Source organism: Castor canadensis, chromosome 6 (genome assembly GCF_047511655.1).
Source record: "Castor canadensis chromosome 6, mCasCan1.hap1v2, whole genome shotgun sequence".
In the NCBI taxonomy this organism is placed as follows: Eukaryota; Metazoa; Chordata; class Mammalia; order Rodentia; family Castoridae; genus Castor; species Castor canadensis.
Window position 1 is genome coordinate 7,188,652 of NC_133391.1, and position 23,889 is coordinate 7,212,540.

At 53.5% G+C, this 23,889-nt stretch overlaps 2 protein-coding genes across 6 annotated transcripts; one reads left to right on the forward strand and one right to left on the reverse strand.

Moving 5' to 3' along the window:
• Window positions 1-105: 105 nt before the first annotated feature.
• Window positions 106-15,649, reverse strand: Gigyf1 (GRB10 interacting GYF protein 1). Of its 4 annotated transcripts, none has more exons than XM_074075632.1 (28): window positions 15,496-15,649; window positions 10,582-10,823; window positions 9,336-9,464; window positions 9,195-9,259; window positions 8,963-9,067; window positions 8,735-8,864; window positions 8,537-8,632; window positions 8,325-8,436; window positions 8,102-8,210; window positions 7,735-7,775; window positions 7,387-7,557; window positions 6,910-7,163; window positions 6,699-6,807; window positions 5,838-5,975; window positions 5,619-5,719; window positions 5,258-5,429; window positions 4,977-5,143; window positions 4,766-4,866; window positions 4,561-4,683; window positions 4,364-4,464; window positions 4,143-4,225; window positions 3,919-4,062; window positions 3,612-3,839; window positions 3,208-3,395; window positions 2,955-3,115; window positions 2,701-2,867; window positions 2,495-2,624; window positions 106-2,399 (listed from the first exon to the last, which is right to left on the reverse strand). In XM_074075632.1, the coding sequence occupies exons 5-28, from the start codon at window positions 8,995-8,997 to the stop codon at window positions 2,347-2,349; spliced, it is 3,114 nt and encodes a 1,037-aa protein (XP_073931733.1). In that variant the 5' UTR covers window positions 8,998-9,067; window positions 9,195-9,259; window positions 9,336-9,464; window positions 10,582-10,823; window positions 15,496-15,649; the 3' UTR covers window positions 106-2,346. The 4 variants fall into 4 exon arrangements, with proteins under 4 accessions (XP_073931733.1, XP_073931734.1, XP_073931731.1 ...); XM_074075633.1 differs by having other exon boundaries at window positions 2,495-2,594; window positions 3,208-3,398; XM_074075630.1 differs by having other exon boundaries at window positions 3,208-3,398.
• Window positions 14,345-23,889, forward strand: Pop7 (POP7 homolog, ribonuclease P/MRP subunit). 2 transcript variants are annotated; one of them, XM_074075635.1, is made up of 3 exons: window positions 14,345-14,394; window positions 22,841-22,975; window positions 23,198-23,889. In XM_074075635.1, exon 3 carries the CDS (start codon window positions 23,210-23,212, stop codon window positions 23,630-23,632), a length of 423 nt encoding a protein of 140 aa, XP_073931736.1. In that variant the 5' UTR covers window positions 14,345-14,394; window positions 22,841-22,975; window positions 23,198-23,209; the 3' UTR covers window positions 23,633-23,889. The 2 variants fall into 2 exon arrangements, with proteins under 2 accessions (XP_073931736.1, XP_073931735.1); XM_074075634.1 differs by lacking the exon at window positions 14,345-14,394 and adding an exon at window positions 15,310-15,331.

Sequence of the window (23,889 nt, forward strand, 5' to 3'; positions counted from 1 at the left end):
CCACCTGGCTGTGCTGCTGCCCCAGTACCTTTACTTCCAGCTCTGAACCCTGACACTCAATGCCTACTAACCTTCCCCCAAAAAAGCCAACAGGTGAGGCAGACAGGGCGAACACACACAGTTTTATTGGGAGGAATATTTACAGGGTCAGGTAAAAGGGGAAGTCACATAGGGTGGAAGTGGGGAGGGGTAGACAGTGGGTACTAGGACAAGGGAACACTATGGGAACCCTTGTACCACCCCAAACCCAGCAAATGGGGGGCGAGGCAGGGGCAACATCTAGGGCCCAGGAAGACAGGACTGGGAAAGGATGCAATGGGGAATCTGAGTCCCTGGGCTGAGGGCTCAGGGCTTGTAAACATTGACCACTCTCAGAGGGGATGGGGTGGGAGAGGGCTCCCCCTACACTTCCTCACAGGGTTAAGGCCTCTCCAGGCTCATGGGCCCCCAAGTTCAAAGTCTCTTTAGCTGGGGGGAGGGAAGGGGCAGGAAGAGACAGGAAGTGTCCCCCTGCCCCTGCATTGGCTGCGGCAGGGGCAGGGCGGTTACATTCAGTCACAACAGGCGTCTCCCCCACCCCTCTAATGCCGCCACACTGGCAAGAGGGAAGGGTGAGCTGGGGGCCAGCAGCAGCAAGACATTCCCCCTGGCCCATCACCCCCTTATTGCTTTAGAGAGAATATTGTCTTTTCACGGATGCTAACACTGTCAAAACCAGGGAGAAGCAGGTGGAGGGGCCCTTCCACCTGAAGGCCAGTTTTATCCCCAACACTGACCCAGTTGCCACTTTGGTGCCCAAAAAAAAAAAGAAAAAGAAAAAAATCTCTGGGGATGGGGCAGAAACTGGGGCCACTCCCCACTTCCCCAGGGCAGGAAGGAGAAATACATTCATGGAGGGAGGCAGTGGCAGTCTTGCCCTAATACTGCACTCTGAGCAATGAGGTCAATGGGAGAAGTTCAATGAGAAACCCAAGAGAGAAAACAAAACGACTTAAAAACCCAAAAAACGGATGGAAACCAGCCCAGGCAAGGGATCAGGAGTGAGTCAGTGAGCAACAGGCAAGGCAGCAAACCCCTGACCCAGGAGACACTCCCACTCCACTCCCGCCTTACCCAAGCAAAAACGCATCAAGGGAGAGGCTGATTGCTCCTCTCCCATTTGGTCAATGGAGAGGTCAGGGGCAGAGCTCGGTGGTCCACACCCCACAGGCTGGATGCAGATTGGGGGCTCCTTAGTGACAATCCCAGCGCCACAGTGCTCAGTCCCAAGCTGCCCACTTCTGGCCTTAGACACTCTCCTGCCCTCACAGGAGCAAGGACCCAGCCAGACACAGCGCTCCCTCCGCCCGCCCCCTCCCCCAGCTCCTGGAGGAACGACCCCACCCATCCTCCCATCCTCAAGGAGCTGAGGAAGGAACTTGAGGGCTGGAGAATACATTCATGTGGCAAGGCAGGGAGCTGGGGCTTTCAGTGTCACTCAGGCCATCCCCCCAAATGGCAGCGGTGGGGGAAGTCCCTCAGCAGGCCTGAGTCTGAGTCCTGCCACCCAACAGAAGGCTGGCACCAACCGGCCTTTCCCATCTCCCTGTCAACCACAACAGGATGGCAGCTGGGGGCTGAGGTGGCTCATCCAATTTGTGCAACAATCCCCCAAAGCAGCGAAGCCAAGGGGCAAGTTTGGCCCCCATCACGGACACCTCTGCCAAAGTCTCAGCAACAGGGAGCTGTTCACAGCGGGTCCGGTGGGCGGGGCTGTGAGGGGCCTCACTGTGCAAACTACTGGCACCCCAGCTTCCAGTTACCCCAATGGCCCGCTTTCCAGGGACAGCAGGGTAAGTGCAGCCTTGAGGGGCCAGGCAGAGCAGGTCCATGGGGCCCTATGTCCTCACTGCCCCAAAATAACAGTGTTTTTTTTTTCTTTCAGCCTTTTTTTTTTTTTTCTCATTTTTTCATCTTTTCTTAAAAAACAAAACAAAACAAAACAAACAAAAAACCTCTGTGGACCTTCCACGGTCACACCCAGCATCCCCTGAGGGGAAGAGGTGTCTACAGTCTACTTTTTTTAAGGATACTTTTTGTTTCTCCTAACATTTTCTTCAAAGTCATTTAAAATTAAAAAAAAAAAAAAAAAGGGAAAAAAAAAAACCAAACCCTTCCCCCCAATCTGTAAAGTGCCTCGTGGTGGGTGAGTTAAGGTGCATCGTGTGGTTTGTAACAAGTGCTGGGGACCCTGCCCCTGCTTTCTCCTCTGCTCCTTGCCAGGAGCCTGCAGGCTAGGGACCCAAGGGTCCAAGCTGCTGCCGCAGCCCCTGGCCTACAGCCCAGGGGGCTGGTGGGACCGGCTGGTCAGTAGTCATCCACGCTCTCAATCTCACCGGAAGGTCCATGCAAGGAGTACCCTGAAGCCGGAGGAGAAGCAGTTTAAACTCTCCCAGGTCCCTTTAAAGGCCTGTGCGGAGGAAGTACCTCCTTCCCAGCCCCACCCTTTGCTCACCCAAGATGCTGGGGTCTGAGTGCAGCATCAGCGCCCGCCTCTTGGCCTTGCTGCCCTCCCCAGGGCCGAGTTTGGTGCTGTGGTTGGCCTGAAAGGCTGTCTGCAGGGAGGCGCTGCTCAGCCATGCCTCCTAAGTCAGTGGAGAGGAAGGTGGGGAGGAGTCAGGAGAGCCCAGACTCCCCTCCCCAGAGCCCCTGAGACCTCACCTGCTGCTGCTGCTGCCGCTGCTGGCTGGCTTTCTGCTTGGCCCTCCGCTCCAGGAATTGTTTGGCAAATTCTTTGGCTTCCAGCGTGTCCCCCAGGCAGGAACGGATATAATCATGGACATCATAGGGGGACTCCACCTCCTTGAGGATCGCTACAGCCATGGGCACTATGGGACAGGGTGGGGCTGTTAGGCACACCTGGTCAGGTCTGGAGTCCCCGGCCCCAATAAGGCCCCCAGGCGTGCCCGCCATACCATCCAGGCTGCCCGTAGTGCTCAGGGTGTGCAGCATCTGCTCGCACCACTGGGTGAAGCCGTCCTGGGGCCTGGGGATGCCCTGCAGCAGCTTCAGCAGCTTCTCTTCCTCCTCTGTCTTTTTGCGAACGGGCCGACCTGACAGGTGGCTGTAGGAATCACTGAGGGGTGGGAATTGGAAGTCAGAGATCAGTTCAGGAGTTCAGCATTCCTCCATCCTGACCCACTTTGCCCCCGAAGGCAGTGCACCCACCTGAGAGATGGGCTGCTCCGGCTGTTCTTCAGTCCAAGACTGCGGGCCAGGCTCCCGCTGCTCTTGAGTGTGTCCTCCCAGAGTCCCAGGCTGCCACCGCCGCTACCCCCACTCTTGTCGGGTCCACCCCACAGCGGCCCAGCCTCAGACACCCACTGGTTCAGGGGGGCAGTGCCAAGGCCCCCAAGCTGCTGTGGAAGCAGGAAGTCAAGAGGGCTCCAACAAGGGACCTGAGAAAGCTAGGTAGGGAGGCTCATTTGGATGGCACAAGGAGAGGGATGAGGTGAGGGCCAAGCAAAGTCTGGGCTCAGCAACCCCCTTCTCTGTATCACCCCAGAAGCTGCCTGAAGGTTCCTGAGGGCCAGAGAGACCACCAACTGAGGGAAGGGGCCCAGCCAGCTCACCGTCCGGTGGTTGGGGGCTTGAGCCCGCAGCGGCTCCCGGGGCACAGGCTGCTTATGCAGCTGCCGCTCGCCCTCCAGCTGTAGCTCCAGCAGCGTCTTCATGGACAGGCCCTGCTTGGCTAGGCCAGCCCAGAGTGGGGGTGGGGAGCTGGGTGCGGGAGGCACAGGGACTGCAGCTGCTGCCTGCTGCTGCTGAAGCAGCTTTAACAGGAGCTCCTGCTGCCGCACCTGGGCCAAGAGACACTGAGTGAGGGCAGCTGCTGGCCCCAGGTATTCACCAAGCTCGGGGACAGTGGAGGACACTGACCTGCTTGCGTCGAAAGAGCTCCTCCTCCTCCTGCCTCCGCTTCTGCTCCTCCTGCTGCTGCTGCTGGCGGCGCTTCTCCTCTCTGCGCTTGCGCTCCTCCTCCTCCCGCTTCACCCTGAGCTCCACTTCTCTGCGCTCCTGGAACTGAGACCAAGAAGCAGATAGGCCAGGAGGCCCAGACTGACCTCGCCTAGCCTTCACACACAGCCCAGGTCACTACTTACTTTATGTTGCAGCTGGAGCTGTTCTAGAATTGGACCCTGAGTCGAAGAGTTAATTGGTATGTCCCAAAGACTGGCCTCACCACCTGCAGATGGCAAAAACAGCTGCAGACTGTGCTGAAGCACGCTACTTCTGTCCAGTTGTAAGCAGCTGAGCCCCATCTCATCCAAAGGCTGCAAGGGGTAGAGTGAGGCACATGGGGGAAGACAGGTTGTTCACTCACCTGACTGTGATGAGGCTGAGGTATGTAAGTCCCAGAGGGGGCCTGAATCCGGCACCGACAAGGACCGGCTCATTGTCGGGAGCAGGTTCTGGTCTCCACCTCTGAGGAGTAAACTAATTATTTTTAGAACCCTACATCTGTTCCCAGTCTACCCATCACCCCTCACCCCGAGGGTTTAGACACACAGCAATACAGACCTGGAGGGTTTGAGAGCCTGGAGCTGCTGCAGGAACGTCGTGAGCTGCTGCTGCTGCTGCTGCGGCGGCGTCAGGTCCCCCATAGCTGCCTTTTCCCGGAGTGCACACTGCGGGAGCTGGCGGCTGCGGAGACAGTCAAGACATGAGACAGTGGCTGCACTGCTCCACCACCGGCTCCACGTCCAAGCCCTCACAGCCTCCATACCTGCTGACCAGCTGAAGAAAGTGCTGGTGCTGCAGCTGCTGGTACAAGGCCACCGCAGCGAGCTCCTGCTGCTTCTTCAGTCGCTCCTGGTCCATGTTCCCCTGGGGGGCGGGAGGGAGAGAAGAGCGTGCCCAATGCAAGTGAGCCTTGGGGACTCCACTGCTGCCTGCTCCCACTGACCCTCCCTGAAACCTGCAGAGATGGCGCTCACCAGCAGTGGGGGTGGAGAGGGTCCAGGGGCAAAGGGCACCCGGCCCCACATCTTGATCACCTCTCCCAGAGGCTGGAAGCCCTCATCACAGCCCCGCTTCACCAGCAGTGACATGGAGAAGTAACCAGCCTGGAACCACTCAGCCATCTCCTGGGTTGTGAAAGGGCCTGGGCCAAAGGTGTGAGGGGAAGCAGGAGAAGAAAGCCACTGAGATCAGAGAGCACACCACAGCCACCCCAAGCAGGCTCAGCCTCCAACAGTCCTTCTGCCCCCACAGCTACCTTGGATCTCCCCCTGTGGGTCCTTGTAGAACCATTTGCGGGCAGCGCCATGGCTGAGGGGGAGGGCAGTGGCGGCTGAGGAGTGGCGCAAGCCCTGGGTCTGCATGGCAGCCGTGAACTGCTCCTCCTCCAGGGAGCTGTCCTGCAGGGAGGCCACCAGCTTTTCCGCCTCCTGGGAGCCCAGTAACAGAGGTAAGGCTGAGTTGCCCAATTCTAGCAACATCAGGATGGGGCTAGGGTTGGGGGTCAGGAGAGCAGGCATGGGCAGGGCAGGGCAGAATCCAGATCAGGGATGGCAGGGTTACGAACTTTGTGCCCCAGAAGAGTAGGACCCCTGGAGCTTTCTCAGCCCTCTCCCCACCTGCTGCAGGTGCTTCAAGCCTTCTTCATCCTCCAGATCTCCTGGAGGTCCAGGAGGTGAGCCCACCCCAGGACTCAGTGGGATTCCCCTAGTGTCATCTCCTAGGAGGGAAGACAGACAAATGGGAAGATGCAGAGAAAGGGACACAGTAGTCCCCTATGCACCTCCAGAAAAATGTTTCTTGTTATAGCACCTTCCCCACAGAAAGCTCCTATCTACCTTCAGCTGCAGGGAGCTCTTTCTCCACAGCTTCATCACCATTCCCATTCGTTGCCCAGAGAGGGCCCAAGGTGGGCAGTGGGGATGGGGAGCTGGACTTCTCCTCCTGAGGAGGCAGTGAGGTCAACTCCTTCCCACCTAGAAGAGAAGGATGACTTCCAGAATTCACAATCAAAGGTGGGGCTGGGTGCAGTGACTCACACATGTAATCCCAGCAACCAGGGAGGCATAGGTAGGAGCATGGTCTGAGGTCACTCTAAGCAAAAAATCAAGATGCTATCTGAAAAATAACCTTAACAAAAAGAGAGGCGTGGCTCCAAATGCAGAGCGCAAGTGCAAAAACTCAGCACCCCCCTAAAACAAAAAAACTGAAGGGGGAAAGCTCTTGCTTGTGAGGTAGTGCAAAGCTGCCATCTGTGGCTAACACCGGATCCTTGTGTCCCCATTGTCTTAACTGTGGTAAACTCCCTAAGGTGCAAGCATGGATGTGGCAAGTTGAGTCCCACAGACTACTGCACGTGTTGGCTCTCCGGCCCTATGCTGTGCAACATGAACAAGTCCCACAAAGCTGTGTGGGGCTGTGTGGAGGACACTGAGAACTACAGGTGTATGCTCCAGAGCCTCATTTCAAAGGTCATTCTGATCACATGATTTTTACCTGGTATACTGCCCCTAAGGCACAGCACTGCTGCTCCAGGTTCCCACCACACATCTGACCATTGGCTTTTGCTTGTGTTTCTAAGCAACCCAAGCTTACAGGTAGGTGGACAGCCAGTACCCAGCCCAGTCAAGGACCCCACTGCCCATCTGCCCTAGCCCAAGGCTCTCAGGCCTCCCCTCAGCGAGGCCCTGTGGGCTCACCTGCCTCAGGGCCCTCCCCATCCAGTCCTTCCAAAGGCTCTTCCTCCTCTTCCTCCAGGCCCTGGAAATCGAGCTCCTGCTCCTCAGGAATGGGCTCCTTGGGACCCTTCTGTGGAGTGAGGGGCAAAGTGCACATAGTGGGAAGGGTGATGGGGATGGGGACAGGAGGCATTCCACGAACCTCTGATCAGTCTTCCCCTGCCTCAGATACCTTGAGAGGCAGGAAGGCCCCAGAGGCATCGAAGGTGCCCATTTCTTCATCCTCATCGTCCAGGCACCACTCCGGGAGCCCATCCTTGTCATCATCAAAGCCATCAGGCCCACGACACCTCCGGAGGTGAGAGCTGCCTCCCCCACCCCGCCCGTCCTCTTCACCACACCCTCCTCTCTCCCCGCGCAAATCAAAATCAAACTTGCGCCGCCGCTCCCCATGTTCCCGCCAGCCAGCAGAGCGGGGGCCACCATCTAGGAGAAACAGTTAGGAGAAGTCAATCTGCTGAGTCAAGCCAGGATATCTCCCCTCTGCTGCTCCCAGCCCCCAGGCCACCCCCCCCCCCAACCCACCAATACAAGGACTGCTCTCCAACTCAACCCCAACCCCACCCTAGCAAGAGCTCTCTGCTCCTCCCTTTCAGCTACAAGAGGCCGCATGAGATACTTCCTAAACACTACCTTGTTCTAATCTTACCAGGGCTGGTGGAGCGCCAGCGATCACCATCTCTCCGGGGTCCTGCCCCAAGTCTCCAGCTGCCCTCCTCTTCTTCTTCTTGTTCTTCCCGAAGGGAACGCCAGTTCTCGCTGTCTGAGCGAGCATGTTCCTTCCTTGGACCAGCCCCTCCCTCCTCAAACCCAGATCGTGCTGGTGGTGGGAAAGACAGACTATTAGCAGAATGGCTGTCCTGGTACCTGGAAGACTCTAACTAAAGCTTGCTGTAGGCTCTCCTGTCTGCACTACTGCCAAAAAACCTCCCTCTACCTGGGGTTACCCATTGTAGTCACCCCCCACCTCTGGCCACCATGCTTGCCACTCTCATACCTCCATCCCTCCTTGCTGACTTCTCAAACCGCCTCTCACCTCTGTAGGAGACAAAGATGTTGGTCAAAAACAGTCTGGTTCCCCCTCCCTACCCTATCCTGTGGGATTGCTACATAGCTCTTCCACCTTGCCCTGAGAAAAGGGAAGTCAAGCGGGGAGGTGGGAATCCAACACATCGAAAGAGCCCTACAACAATCAGAAGGAAAAGGGCAGGCAGGGCCCAGAGGTCAGAAGACACAGAGGGCTTTGACCAAGACTGATGGGTGGGTCTCTGCACCTATCTCTAGTGGCAAAGACCCAAACCTCCCTTTGCAGGACCCTGGGCTCCTCCCTGCTCTGACCCTGTGCCACCTCCTTCCAGCCTCACCTGTCGTCCCAGCTCTGGCTTCGCTGGATCTCCCTAGGGTTTCTTCCAAAGGCCCCATCACCTTCTTCAATGCTTCTTTGGTAAAAGCAACTGTCACCACGGCCACGGCCTGGAGAAGTATGGGACACATGGGCGTTTGAGACCTGCCAGAGCATCTCTCCACACCCTCAGCACCACAAGCCCCCAGCTCTGCCCACCCCCAAACACGTAGTCATCCCTCTACCTCGGCTCCGCGTGCTGCCCCTGCCACGGGAGGTGGCAGCCAGGGGGGGCCCAGCCCCTTTTCCCATCAGCCTCAGCACAGCCACACTGTTCACTGACAGGGAGAAGTTTCTCTGAGGAGGGAGCCAGGGGTGGGAGATGAGGACCCAGGTGCCCAATCACCCCCACATTCCCAACCCCAGCCCCGACCTGGCCCCTTGGCACCTGCCCCACCTGCTCCTCCTCAGTCAGAGGTTCCAGGGCCAGGGGCTGCAGCGGTTCCTCCTGTAACACTGCAGCAAACTCCTTGTCTTGCAGCTCTTCAGGGACCTGTTGGGTGGGGCAGGAGGACCAAAACATGACATGCTCCGGGGCTTCTCACTTGCAGAGCCAAATACGTGAGGGAGCCCCACTCCCACCCTGCCACCCCACCTTGTTCTCCTTGACATAAAGGGCCAGCATCTCCTCTCGCCCGTAGCGGTAATCAGCCAGCTTGTACTTGGGCATGGCAGGGGATGAGGGTGGGGAAGCCACGCTGCTACCGCTGGAAAGGGCCCTCAGCCTAGAACAAGCACAGTAGGGAAGGAAAGAGACTGAAGTCCAAGCAACCCTGCTCCTCTTCCCGAGCTTCTCTACACAGCCACAGTACATGTGACTCACCACTCAGGCCCAAAGTTGAGAGTCTCTGCCGCCATAGTGTAGCTAAAGGTGCTTCCAGGGGTTGAGGATGAGCAGAGGAATAGTTGGTGCACACTGTTCAAACACCTGTGGACAGAAGGCTGTGAGGACAGAAGACAAACTCCGCACTCCGCGGGTCAGCCATGGGTCTCCCACCTTGATGGGCACCATAATGGGCTAGTAGGTGGGTCACCTGGATTCTGAAAAGACTCACCTATACTAGCCACGTGGTCACTCGGACCATGAGGTAACCAAAGCTGGGTCAAGGCAGGGAGAGATCTGGCGGACAGAGCAAATAGAAAACCTCAGACCCCTTTCATCTCTTCAGGGAGCCCTCCTGCGGTCCAACACTTACCTGGCAGCCCTGCTCTGAAAGCAGTAGGGCTGGGATCTCTTCAACACGGCCTAGTGCTGGACTGAACTAGGATCCCCAAAGCCACTGGCTACTGGTCTGGCCTCAAGCACCCAGAAGGGACCTTCACATCTAGGAAAGATCATCAAGGAGAAGCAAGGACAAGCAGGGGTGGTTAAACTAGATGAAATCCCTGCCTCTGGTCATCCTCTGTCCTGAAGAACTGGAGAGTCCTAGAATATGTGTGTGTATCTCTCTCTCTCTCTCTTTTTTTTTTGTGGCATTGGGGCTTGAACTCAGGGCCTCATGCTTGCTAGATAGGCACTCTTACCACCTGAGCCACTCTGCCAGCCCTCTGGAGAGGCACAGAGTTGCCTATTGCACAGGAGGACATGAGCTACATGCTGCGGTGTGGTCAAGAATGCACTTGTCACCAGTGCTCTCACTGAAAGACATAGCCAGGGTGACTAAGGAAGTGACTAAAGCAGGAATAGACATTCGGGGCCATAAAACAAACAAGCAAAAAAAAGCCACTGGGGCCGCAAATATTCTAGAGAGAAAAGGTCAGTTTTGGAGAGAAAGATTATAGATACAAACACAAGAACAAATCGGGCACCCGGGGCTCATGCCTGGAATCCTAGCTACTTGGGAGGATGAGATCGGGAGGATCAAGGTTCAAGGCCAGCCCAGGCAAACCATGAGACCCCATCCCCAAAATAACCACAGCAAAACAGACTGGAGGTGTGGCTCAAGCAGTAGAGTATGTGCTTTGCAAGCATGAAACCCTGAGTTCAAACCCCAATCCAACCAAAAAAAAAAAAAAAACCCCCCAAAAAAACAAAACAAAGTGAGAACAAAACTACTCCCCTCAAAAGAAATGAGGTGATTACACCTGTAATCCCAACACTTGGAAGGCTGAGGCAGGAGGACTGTGAGTTTGAGGTCAGCCTAGGCTACACATCGAGTTTAAGGCTAGCCTGGGCTACATAGCATATGGTCTCAAAAAAAGGGATGGCTACTTGGACACAAGAATCCTGGGATGGGGTATGGAGAGGAACCCAACTAAAAAGGAGCAGATAACCAATTCCAGGGCCAAAGACAGGCTCTGGGCAGATTAAGGCTGGCCAAGGCATCCTGGTGCTGGTTTACCAAAGAGGAGCAAACCCCCAGACTCTTTCAAGAACTGCCCTCGAACAACAGATCTAGGCTTATTGTCACCAGGGTAAGCACCAGAAAAAGACTCCCTCACCATAGAGTAGAAAGCAAGTCAGTCATTGGGGCTGACAAGAGACGTGGCAGCAGCAATAAGGGTCCTCTAAGGAATGAGGGCGGAGACTCCCAGGAGGGGGCTCTTGTGGGCAGGCAGGACAGGAGCACAGGACAAAAGGCAGGCAGTGTCTAGAGGGTACTCGAGGGCTTCTGTCACTGGCTGGGAGGAAGGCTGGACCGGTGTGCCTCTGCAGTGCCCATCCACTCCAGGATGCCAGGAGTCTGGAAGGAGGAAGAGGGTTTCTACCAGCCTCTTTCTACTAGGAAAGAAGCTCTCTCCTGGAGCTCACACAACCCTGAAAGACATCAGGGTGGCCTAGAATCACCACACCCTGGGGTCCAGGGTGATGACAGTGCTTGGAGACCCTCCACACCTAGCTGAGCGCCAGGAGGGGCTGACGGGAAGCCAAGTGCTATTCCTTCCGCCCTTCTGCTGTATTCATGAGAGCTTCCAAGGCCTGCAGAGTAGACTCACATTTTTACACTACAACCCTGATGTGATGTGGCCACTGGGCAAACTCTGATGACATGATGGTAAGGGAAACAAAACAAAACAAAACAAAACATTCAAACTCTACAGGACATCTGATAGAAGTACCCAGAGCGATCAAAGTCATGGACTGGAAGTAAAAAGGATTTCAGCCAAAGGCAAGTAAAAGGCTCTAGAGATGATGATGGTGATGGCCACAGAAACTGCTCACTTAAAAATGTTTAAAGTGATAAGCCAGGAGCCAGTGGCTCATGCCTGTAATCCTAGCTACTCAGGAGGCAGAGATCAGGAGGATTGAGGTTTGCAGCCAGCCCGTGCAAAATAGTTCATGAGACCCTATGAAGAAAATCCCAAACACAAAACAGGGGTGGCAGAGTGGCTCAAAGGGCAGAGCACCTGCCTAGCAAGCATGAGGCCCTGAGTTCAAACTCCAGGACTACAAAAAGAAAGTTTAAAGTGAAAAACTTCACATCAGTAATTTTTAACAGGTTAAGCACAGCGGTGCATGCCTGTAATCTCAGCTACTAAGGAGGCAGAGAGTGGGAGGATCACAGATTGAGCCCAGCCCACGCAGAAAGTATGTGAGATCCCCATCTCAACTAACATATCAGGAGTGGTGCTGCACACCCATGATCCCAGCTGTTAAGAGGCATAGGTAGGATTGTAGGAGGATCACAGTCTAAGGCTGGCCCGAGGCAAAAATTTGAAACCTTATTTGGAAAATAACTAAAGCAAAAAAGGGCTGGGGGCATGGTTCAAGTGGTAGAGCATATGCCAACCAAGTGGGAAGCCCTGAGTTCAAACCCCAGTATTGCCAGAAAAATTGTCTTAAAAAGCTCTCGTGGGGCTGGTGGTGCTGAGTGGTAGAGTCGCCACTTCACAAGCACAGGCCCTGAGTCCCATCCGTAGTATGTGCGCACACACACAAAAAGATTTAGGGAGGCTGAGATCAAGAGGGTCACAGTTTGAGGCCAGCCTAGATGAACAATTCACCAAATACCATCTCCAAAATAACCAGAGTAAAATGCATTGAAGGTGTGGCTCAAGTGGTAGAGCATCTGCTTTGCAAGTGCAAAGTCCTGAGTTCAAACCTCAGTCCCACCAAAAAAAACCAAAAAAAAAAAACCTTTAAGAAGTTATTTTTGAGCCTTCTCAGTTCACTCCTTCTTGTGGGGCAAACACTAAGCCTGCAGGTGTGGGAAGGCTTTAGGGAGAGGGGAACATGAGCCAGAAAAGGGGTACCCACCCTTAGGGGAGGACGGGGACATTGGCAGCCCTCCTGGAAGCTTCCTGTTCCTGCTCTTACGTGGCTGTCTTGGTCCAAAAGAATAAGCAGAGGCAAAATAAGAACAGCAAGGACACTGCACAGGCAGGGGACTGGCAGGCAAGGTAAGAGGCAGAAGACAGCTCAAGCCACCCTCCCTGTTGGGGAGAAGTCAGGAAAGAGCGTAAGTTTCTGGGTCCAGACAAAGAATGACAGGGTACCAGGAGCTGGGGCCACTTGGACCCTTCCTTAGACTGAAGGGACCAGTTAAGCAGCACTCAAGCCACCACTGGCTTCCCATCCCTGCTGATAGGTATGTTCCTATGCCGCACGTGGCCTGGAAGCCAGGGACTCTTTTGACTAGGGTGGCTGTGCTCCCCAGGGGGTTTTGGCAATGAGGGGCCATTAGGGGCTGTTACAGCTGGGCAGAAGATACTACTGGCATCTAGAGGGCTGAGGCTAGACAATCTACAAATAATCCCACCACAAAAAATATCTGGTACAAGATGCCAACAGTGCCAAGACTGAGAAAACCCCTTCTACCCACAAGCCCAGGAAAAGTCTTAGTGTTTATGAAAGAGGATAAGAGACAAGAGAAACCAGTGACACTCATTCATTTTCCCCTCTGAATAGCAAGGAAACACTTCCCTAGTTACAATGTCCTATGACAGAAGTCTCAAGTCCTACCAGGAGGGAAATCCCTAAGAACAGATTTAAAAAAACAACAGCAATAGCAAGCAAAGGCCATCACACACTCCCAAAGCCAGGCATGTGAATCGCCTTCTAATGAAGGGGGACAGGTGGCAGGCTAGGACTAGGGACCCAGTCCTTTCCCACCTCACCTGCTCCTGGCTGCTTAGGCTAGGAGTCTCCTCCTCCACCCAAGCTGTCCCCCAGCCCCTGGCTCTAACCCTCAGCTTCTGGCCCCCTTCCTACTCCTTCTTTGGGCCTCAGAGTACCCTCCATCCCTACCCATCTGAACTATTGCTATTAAAAGGCTGCCCTCTGCAGGAGACAAGGGGAGAGGGCAGAGCTGGTCCTGAGAGCTCTGAAATGGCTTGAGGGACAGGGAGCCTGTTTGGTAGGGTTCAGAACTCCCTGGAGAAGGAAAACATGCACAGAAGAGGTGGTCCCAGCATTAAGTTAAGAACACTATTTCCTGACTCCATCACTCCTAAAATTAGGGAAAAATGTGCCTTGGCACCACCCTGTGTCACTGTTAACAAGAGGCAGAATCCCAGAGCCCCAAGCCTGCTGGAGGTGACTTGGCCCTTTCCCAGGATGGAAACACCCTCCATGCGTGGTGGGATGAGGACTCTGAGGATTAAAAGGGCTGTAGGCCCACCTGCCTGCATTCCTCCAGAGTGGTCCGTTATCCTAGCTCTAAGCTGCTGTGACAAAATACCACCACCACTTGGCAAGTGAGTACTAGTCAACAGTTTTCCAAGCACACTTTACCTCATTTGATCCCTCTGCCCACTTGCCCAGCCTGGGGATCTAGCCAGGGAAAACAAAGGAGGATGCAGCTGCCCTAACAGGGCACCCTGATGTCCTCAACACTATCCAAGACTGGGTATGTGCGTGGCATCAAAGGCCATCCCAAAGTCTCAGCCTTTTCACTTGAGTTCGAAGCCCTTTCAAATTTCTTCTTAGACTCAAAAAATATATAAATAAATAAAATCTTTCATCTTCTCAACTTTTCTCTTCTAGAGTGGGACTATTTTTTTCTAACCCGAACTCCAACCACAGACGTAAAAGCAAGAGCAAACTGGGGTCCCTGATGCCTCAAACACACAGTACAAACGTGTCTGGATGACAAAGCCAGTCCAGAAGTTTACACACATAAACTCACTTGAACAGAATCACCATCTGAGACCTGCAAGGTAGGCTGCGGGGGTGGGGGGGGGGGCAGGCAACATCAGGGAACACAAAGTCCAGACCTGCCTCAAGTCCCTCCCAACTGGAGGACCAAGATCTACAGTATAGGAAATAAACGTGGAAATATGGGATAGAAGTGGCTGGCCTAAGAACGGAGAGAGGTAAGAAGCAGGGACTCAATTCCCACTTTTAAGCAGCCAAGGGAGGCTGAACACTGGGTCTAAACAGGTTTTGGGGACTGAGTGGAAGCTGACATGTTCGGAGGGGGCTGCGCAGTGACGATCTTTGGGAAGGCAGCACTTTGAGAGACAAGAAAGGAGTAAGACGAGAAAGAATGGAGTAGCGGAAAGATCCAGCCAGTAAGTACTTGTTCAGTGTCTCCCGGTGCCCAGTACTAGCTAGGATGGCACAGACCTGGAAGTTAACTGAGAGTTGGAGTAAGGACTGGGTGTAAGAGCATGGAGAGGAAGGACTCTTTCAAGTTACTGGCAAAAAAACCAAAAAACCCCAAAAAAGAAACAACAACAACAACAACAAAAAATGGCAAAGTGTGAGCGGGGCTGTGGCCGGGAGAGCTGCAGTACCAGGGGACATGGGTAGGAAGGGCCTGGTCTGGATTTGGGGAAGAACAGCAGCCAGACCCTGTAAGGCAGGTGTTTCACGAGACGGGGCGACGGAGGGGGACCTCGATGACCAAGCACTAAGGTGACCGCCTGGAAGAAATGCAGGAAGAAACGTAGGTTGAAGAACTAAGCGAGGTGCATGGGTAGCAACAGAAGCTTCCATGTTGGCCGAAGTGATAGGACAGACCCGGCGAGGCCCGGCTCGTTCCACTAGGAACCGGGTAGCACGCTGGAGACACCTCCCGGGGAGGAGGGACCAGGTCAGCGCGGGGGTATTTGGGTGCCAGGGAGGACGGACCCCAGAGGGGCGACCGTTAGGAGCGCGGGGGTGGGAAGGCGCGGGCCGGACCGGGCCGGGAGGACGGCGTGCCCTTCAGGGAGGGGCGCCAGGTGCGCGGGGTGCGCGCGGAGGACAGACGGACGGACAGGCGGGCGGCCGCCGAGCGGGGCGCCGGCCTCCTGGGGCCGCCCCGGGGTAGGGTCCGGCGGCGGGGAGGGGCGGGGGTCGGACGCGCCGGTGGTGGCCTCGGGGAAGGGACAAGGATTGGACCCGCGCGCTGGCTCCGGCTTCCCCGCAGGCTCGGGCGGCCGCCGCGGCGTCGGGGGCGGGCCTTGCCCCGGGGTCCGCCGAGCGCTTACCACGGGCGGGCGGGCGGCGCGAGGGTCCGGTCCCGGGGCGTTGGCGACACGCGACGGTGGCGGTGGTGGCAGTGGCGGGTGGCGCGCGGCAGGCCGGTGGGGAGAGGAGGAGGAGGAGGAGGAGGAGGAGGAGGAGGTGGGGGGGGCGGCGGCGGGGGAGGGGGCGCTGGCGCTCCCGCGGCGGCCGCTCCTCTCTGTTTGTGTTTGTAGCAAGATGGCTGCCCGCCTCGTACCACGTGACACGGACGCGGGGCCGCCCCCTCCAACGCCGCCGCCGCCGCCGCCTCCGCCGTCGCTCTCGCCCTCCGCCGCTGAGGGCCGTTCGGACCCGCACGCCCGGTCTCGCGCGTGCCCAGCGGTGCGCTGCCCGGACGCCAGCTGCCCCCGGTGTGCACCCCCCCACCGCCCTCACCGCCACCCCAACACGTGACCCGGGAGCCCCGGCCTGTCACGTGACGTGGGGTTTAAGGGAGGGGCTAAGCGGTCCCTGTGCTGCTCGCGTGCCCTCCCCCTCCCACCGCCGCGCTGCTCGCGTGTCCCCTGCGCGGCCCGCGTGTCTCACTCACCCCAGCCTTTCCTGGACAGTTAGCCTCCTCCACGGAGCCCGCCTGGGTTGGAAAAGAATAAAATAACCCCAGAACTGTTTCTCTTATACATCGTGGCATTTAGGAAATGAGCGAAGAAGCCACGGAAACGGTCCGAGGCAGCCTGACTGCTGGTGAGACCTGGAGTTTCTTGTGTGGCTCGGGCAAAGGAGTTGACGTTTATGAGACTCAGTTTCTCCTCTGGAAGGGTGTTGATAAGGTTTTGCGCTCCCCCTCCCCATCTCCGCACCCCTGGCTTCCTTCCCTGAGTGCTGGCAGAATTAAGTTGAATGGGAAAGACTTTGAAAAAAGAACACACTGCGTATAACTGTGAGATCGAACCCCCTTTGTTTAAGAAAAAGGGGTTTCCAGAATCTTTCGCGGGGCGCCGCTGAACTGCTCAGGATGCAGAAGTTGTGGGTGTGCTTTCACCATTTTCTTTGCAAGTCATTCCAGAGAATACTCTTCCCTGCTTTCTAAAGCAGCTGGTTGCCCAACACAATGTAATCCTCAAGACAGAGACAAGGTAAAGTTCATGGTGCCTTGTGTCGAGTTTTGTGCCTGCTCAGTACAGCCAGGCGCTTATGCACTCGTGGGTTTTTGGGTTGCTTTTTTATGGGGGGGGTGTATGGGGGTCTGTGCTGGGCACGACCCCAGGACCTTGCACGTGCTTTACCCCTGAGTCACATCCCTGCTCTTGTAGTTTTAGCGTGTCCGTTTTTTGCAGTTCAGGGACTGTTTTGACAGTCAAGGTTCCTGAGTTCCTGAGTCAGTGTTGTGAAGTTGCTTGCCCAAAGACTGAAGGAGAAAGGGATCTAAAGGTGACTCAGGTGCTTGAGCACCTGCCTACCAAGCACAAGGCCCTGAATTAACCCCAGTACTGCTAAAAAAAAAAAAAAAAAAGAGAAAAAGGGCTCCCTTGCTGGCTCCATCAATACTGACCGTGACCCTGACCCTGGGCAAGTTAATGAGCCTGTCTTTGGATTGCTTAGCACCTTTAACACTTGGCACCTTACAAGCAAGACTGGTACACTTTGAAAACGATCAGTAGACTGAAGGTGTAGCTCCCTGGTGGAGCTGCTTGCCCAGAACTCATGAGGCCCTGGAGTTTGATCCCCAGCCCTTTTAAAAAATAATAATAAAAAAAAGTCAGTGGAATCCAAGCTTGTGTCAGAGAATTCTCCTAGAATAAAATTTATAAACGCATGGTAATTTTTTCTCTTTTTTGGTAACTCAAAAGCGTTTATTGAGCCTGGTGCCTGTCCTAGCTACTTAGGAGGCTCAGATCAGGAAGATCATGGTTTGAAGCCACCCCAGCAAACAGTTCTTGAGACCCCCCCCAACTCCAAAATGGACTGTGGAGATGGCGATCCAGCGATAGAGTCCTTGAAGCCCTGCGTTCAAACTCCGTCCCACAAAAACAACAACAAAAAAAGCTTTTATTGTTTCATTTTAATGCCCCACCCCCAGAATTTAATTCAGGGCTCATACATGCTAGGCAAGTGCCTGCTACTGAAGCCACACCACCAGCCTTTATTTGAACTTTTCTAGATTTCGTTCTGGGTGGTTGAAGTGACCAGCAGCCTAACCGCTAAGGTCTTAGCATGTTTTAATAGCTGATAAGCAACTGTGAGATTGTGAGTTATGGTGGATAGGGAAAAATGGAGAGCCTTTATGCGGTGGAGCCAGACAAGAGAGACAGGTTGCTTTGCGCTGAGCAGGAGGGAGAGGCACTGATTGGTGGGTTCAGGAAAAGTGGGCGGGCTTAGGTTTGAGAATAGGACAGTGCAGGGTGATAGGAGTTGTTGGGCTGGGGAGTGGAACCCAGGACTTCATTATCCAGCAAGCACTCTACCACTTGAGCCAGCTCCTAGGCTTTTTGTTTCTGAGATAGGGTCTTGCTATGAACTTGAGAGATCCTCCTGCCTCCACCTTCCTAGTAACTGGGATTATAGACATCAGCTATGGTGGCCAGTTCAGTGACCCCCCTTTGGGGGTGGTATGGGGTTTGAACTCAGGGACTCCTGTTTGGTGCTCTACAATTTGAGCCATGTGCCCTAGCTGCTCCTCCTTTTTTCTTTCTTTTTTTATTGTTTCATTTTAATGCCCCACTCCCAGAATTCAGGGCTCATACATGCTAGGCAAGTGCCCTGCTACTGAAGCCACTGGGGTTTCAATTCAGGGCTTCACTTTTGTGTCAAGTGCTCTACTGTTTGAGCCACACCTCCAGTCCATTTTGCTCTGAAGATGGGGTCTTGAGAAATATTTGCCCAGGCTCTCCTCAAACCTTGATCATCCTGATCTCAAGGTGTGAGCCACTGGTACCTGGTTTCACTGCCTTGGTGGCAAACATTTATACTTATCTACATAGTAAAGTTTGCAGGACTGGAGGCTCAAATGATAAAGCACTTGCCTAGTTCATGAGGCCCTGAGTTCAATCTCAAGTACTATCAAAAGTTTCCAAAACATATTTTAAATATAAAAAGAATACACAACCTGTTGGGTACTGGTGTCTCCTACCTGTAATCCCATCTACTCAGGAGACAAAGATCAGGAGGCTTATGGGCAAAATGGTTCATGAGACCCCATCTCGAAAAAAACCATTAAAAAAAAGGCTGGTGGTGTGGCTCAAGGTGTAGGCCCTGAGTTCAAGCCCCAGCTCTGCAAAAAAAAAAAAAAAAAAAAACCTGAGTCATGTAGTGACAGCTCATGAACTGTGTTTATTGTTAATTATCAAACATAATGGGCCTTAAAATTAACTTACTACATTCAGAATTACTTTCTGGCAGGAGCTAAATTCTTTGGTCCACCAAATATACTGATATCAAGTCACCAATGACCTCTACATTACAAAACCCAATGGTCCCTTATCTTATATGACTTGTCTGCAATCTAGTGCACAGTTGGTCCCTCCCTTCTCCAGAAATGCTTTTTTCACCTGCCTTCCAGGACACCATATTCCCTTGGTTTTTCTCCTGCCTCAGGGGCTGTTACTTCTCAGGCCTTTGCTGGTTCCTCCTCTTCTCCTCAACCTCCCAGGCTTCAGCCCTTCAATACCTGCCCATTATAACAGGATATGGCCCCACTGCTGGACATTCCTGTCTCAGTTTCCTTTAGAAAACCTTGGAACCTCCATCAGTTGCTGTAAATGCTCCTTCCCTCTTAGCACCGTTCACATCATTATTACTTTTTCGGGGCACTGGGGTTTGAACTCAGGGCCTCATGCTTGCTGAGCAGACACTCTACCACTTGAGCCACTCCTCCATTCCCAGTTCACAATGTCTTGACCATCTTGTCTTTCATACCAAGGAATGAACTGCTTAGCACAGTGTTATGTAATATACATATTACATAATATGTAATAATTCTAACAGCTCAACAGGTTTCCTTGATTCAGCTCTCACTGCCGTGTAGTATTTGGTGACATCGACACACTATATTTGTTTTACCGTTCACTGATCGAAAGACATCTGGGTTGTTTCCAGTCGGGGCTATTATAGATGAAATTGCTGAAGCCAGGTGTGCTGATGCATATCTGCAATCCCGGTACTCAGGAGATGAAGGCAGGAGGCTCAAGAGTTCAAGGCCAGGCTGGGCTCCATAATGACACTCTGTCTCAAAAAAAAAAAAACTAAAGATTGCTATTAGAGCTGGGGATGTGGCTCAAGCCTAGCTCTGTGAAACCCTGAGTTCAAACCCCAATACTCACACACACTGTCTCACACACAAAACTGCTGTCAGCTGGGTGCCGGTGGTTTACACCTGTAATCCTAGCTACTTGAGAGGTGAAGATCAGGAGGATCAAGGTTCCAGGCCAGCCTAGACAAAAAGTTCACAAGACCCCTTCTCAGAAGAAGAAAGCTGTAGGCATTCCTGAATGGATTTTTAATGTCCAGGCGTATTCTTGCTGGATCATGTGGAATATTCATTTTTAGAAGAAATGAATGATGGCCATTTCACCTTTCCGCGAGCAGCGTGTGAGAAACCACTTCATCTACATACTTAGTAATGGAGGGTTTTGTATTTTAGCTGTTGTAAGGATATAGTGCTAGCTCCTCATGGTTCATTTGTGCAGTTCTCTAATAGCTGATGACACTGAACATCTTGGAATATGCTCATTCACTGCCCTTCTACCACCTTTTGCATTTTTTTAGTAACTTTTTGTGACTCTACTGGGGTTGAACTCAGGGCTTTGCACCTGCTACACAGGTGTTTTACCACCTGAGCCATGCCCCAGCCCTTTTTGCTTTTGCTTATTTTCGAGATTTGTTCTTCTCAAGTTTATGCCCAAGCTGGCCTGGCCTGAGAGCCTCCTAGTTATTCATCCTGCATAACTGGAATGGCAGGCATGTGCCTCCACATCTAGCTTTTTACTGGTTGAGATGGGGTCTCTCGAAGTTTTTGCTGGGGCTGGCATCAAAGTGGGATCCTCCCGATTTCTGCTGCCCGAGTAGCTAGGTGCCCAGCTGGGTTGGGTTGTTTGTTCTCTCTCTCTCTCTCTCTCTCTCTCTGGTATGTGCAACCACACCCAGCTGTTTTCTAACTTGAGTTTAGAGACTTCTTTATATATTCTAGATATAAGTCCTTTGTTGAATATGTGACTTGCCAATATGTTCTCCCAGTTTGTGGCTTCTGTTTCACATAGCAAACGTTTTTGAAATATTGATGAAATCCAGTTTATCATGTTTTTCTTTTATGGATTGGGTTAAGAACTCTTCACCTGACCCTACCTCATGAATTTTGGTACATTTTCATCTAAATTTTTTGGGGGGAGGTACTTGGATTTGAACTCAGAGCCTCACACTTGCTAGGCAGGCACTCTACCACTTGAGCCACTCTACCAGCTATCTAAATGTTTTATAGTTTCAGATTTTTGTATTTAGATCTATCATCCATTTTATATTACTGAGGTTCATTTCTTTGCCTTTTTGTTCAGTTATTTCAGCACCACTGTTGAAAAGATCATCTTTCCCCTACTAAACTGCTTTTGATTTTTTTGTTTTGTTTTTTGGTGATTCCAAGGTTTGAACGCCAGGCTCAAATGGTCTACAGTTTGAGCCACACCTCTAGTCCCACACAACTGCTTTTGAACTTTTGTCAAAAATGAGTTGAGTTGACTGTACTTGTGTTTCTGGGTTTTCTGTTTTATTTTACTTTTGTGCCTGTCTCTCTGTCAATACCACACTTTTTTGATTATTGATTTTTTTCAGGGGGGGTTGGTATAGGGGTTTCAGCTTAAGGCCTTGTGCCTGCTCTGCCACTTGAGCCACTCCTCCAAGCCCTTTTTGCCTTTAGGTTATTTTTTGGATAGGGTCCTGCTGTGACCCTAAGCACAGGCATGCCCACCACACCCGGCTTGTTGGTTGAGATGGGGGTCTCATTCACTTTTTGCTGGAGCTGACCTCAAACCTTGATCCTCCCTATCTCTGCCTCCCATGCATCTGGGGTTACAGATGTGAGCCACTGTGCCAGGTCCGTGATTACTGCATTTATATATTAAGAATTAAAATCAGGTAGTGTGATTCCAGTAACTTCAAAATTGTTTCAGCTAGTCTACTTCCTTTGCCTTTTCATAATAAATGTTAGACTAAATGTATCTGTAGCCACAAAATCTGTTGCTGAGATTTTCACAGAAATTGTATTATGCATATAGATTCATTTGGAAAGAATTGGTATTTCTACTATGTCGAATCTTAAATTTCAACATAAACCCCAAACTTGTGGTTAAGGAAAGAATCTGAAGCTAAAGAAGAAAACTACAGAACTTAGAGGGTGCTGGGAGCAAAGTTCTTTTTCAAACCTTCCGTCAGATGAAGTTAGACTCCGCCCTAGGCAACAGGAGAAGGGTCTGGGGGGACGTAAACACGCCAACTCGTAAGTGTAGGCTTACAGTTTACAAGATTACATTGGGTTCACAAGACTAAGACAGATAGGAGTTAGTATCACCGTTTGATGGGGAAGTGAAACGGAGTGTTAGGCAAAGTCCGAAAGGGAACTGTCCAGAAGCTTTACCCATCTAGGCCCAGATCCCCAAACCCCGCGTGGTCACCCTGCCCTGCCCGCCAGGGGGCGGCATGTCCCTGCTCCCGCGTGGTGGATGGCAACCGAAGAGCTGGGGAGAGGATTGGGGGGTGTGACGGGTAGCCGCCAAGGCTGGGTTTCCGCACAGAGGGGACCCATGAATAGCAGGGGAGTCCCCAGGGGGCTCTCCAGCGATGTGGGGATCTGGCCTTTATCTCAATCCACTCCCCCCCAGCCCCCCCCCCAACCCGCTTCGCCCTTGTGCTACAGGGATCAGCTCTTCTGGCTCTGCCCACCCCGCTCTACCCAACTGCGATGGGCGCAGAGTCTAAGACTTCTCTTTAGTCGCTTCGCAATCACGGTCTCCCAAACTCGCCCTGCTAGCGGACCAGACCCTCTGCCCCAGACTTCTCCACGCCCCCCCAGAATAGCTTCGCGCCAGGATCCTTCGCAGGACCGCTCGGTGGCTGGGACCTCCGACTGGTCCAGGAATCCCGCCCCTCTTGGCCCCTCTCCCTGCCACCCCGCCCCGCCTCCGAGGCATACACGTGTAGATCCCGTGTGGCCCGGAAGCCTCGCGGTGCTCAAGCACCTCGTGCAAGTCGCGCGAGAACTCAGGAAGGGGCGGTTGAGAACGGAGGCCGGGAAGGCGGACCGCGCAGACGTAAGTCGTTTTCAGGGAGACTGCGCATGCGGGAATCGCGATCTAGCGTGCTTGTTCGGATCGGATTTCCTTGCAGTCCCTAGGAGTTGGAGGTACCCGCTAGCTGCCTCGAGTTGGGGCGGTCCGCGAGCCCGCGAGGGGCTTGACGGGAACGAGCTGCACGCGCGTGGAGGGCACAGCGGAGCAGAAAGGAAAGGCGCGGAAGATCCGGGTAAGGGGATGGTGGAGGGGCGTGAGGATGGGGACAACTTGATGAATGGATTGGAACTGGGGTAGTGAGAGACTGGGAGGGGAGAGGGGCGTCCAGCGCGCCCCCTCCCACGTGCACCCTTTCACGGGAAACTCGGTAGAAAAGGACGCCAAGTCACTTGTGACCCTAATACACGCCAGGTCACTTGTGACCCTAATAATTGCCGTCCGTTTCCCATGCCAGGACACACACAGCATGGCTGAAAACCGTGAGCCCCGCGGCACCGTCGAGGCTGAGCTGGACCCGGTGGAATACACCCTTCGGAAACGGCTACCCCACCGCCTGCCCCGGCGGCCCAATGACATTTATGTCAACATGAAGACTGACTTTAAGGCCCAGTTGGCCCGCTGTCAGAAGCTGCTGGACGGAGGGGCGCGGGGTCAGAACGCATGCACTGAGATCTACATTCATGGTTTGGGCCTGGCTATCAACCGTGCTATCAACATCGCCCTGCAGCTGCAGGCAGGCAGCTTTGGCTCTTTGCAGGTGGCTGCCAATACCTCCACCGTGGAGCTGGTGGATGAGCTGGAACCAGAGACTGATACACGAGAGCCACTGACTCGAATCCGCAACAACTCCGCCATCCACATCCGAGTCTTCAGGGTCACGCCCAAGTAATTGACACGAAGCTAGCCCCCCTTGTCTATCGGCTCCCCCTCACACACACATAGCCAGGTCCTGATGTGGCTCTTGGTGTGAGTTCTGTCATGGACTCTGCCTGGCAGAGTCATGTAAGAAAAGGCTTGTTCACTCAGCCTAAAAAACTCTGAATTGAGGACAGAGAGGTATTGGCCCTTGTTGGGCCCAAACAGTGGATCTTCCTTGTCCTGTCAAATAAAAAGTACCAAGTTTTGTTGGTGCTCTGCCATTCGCTG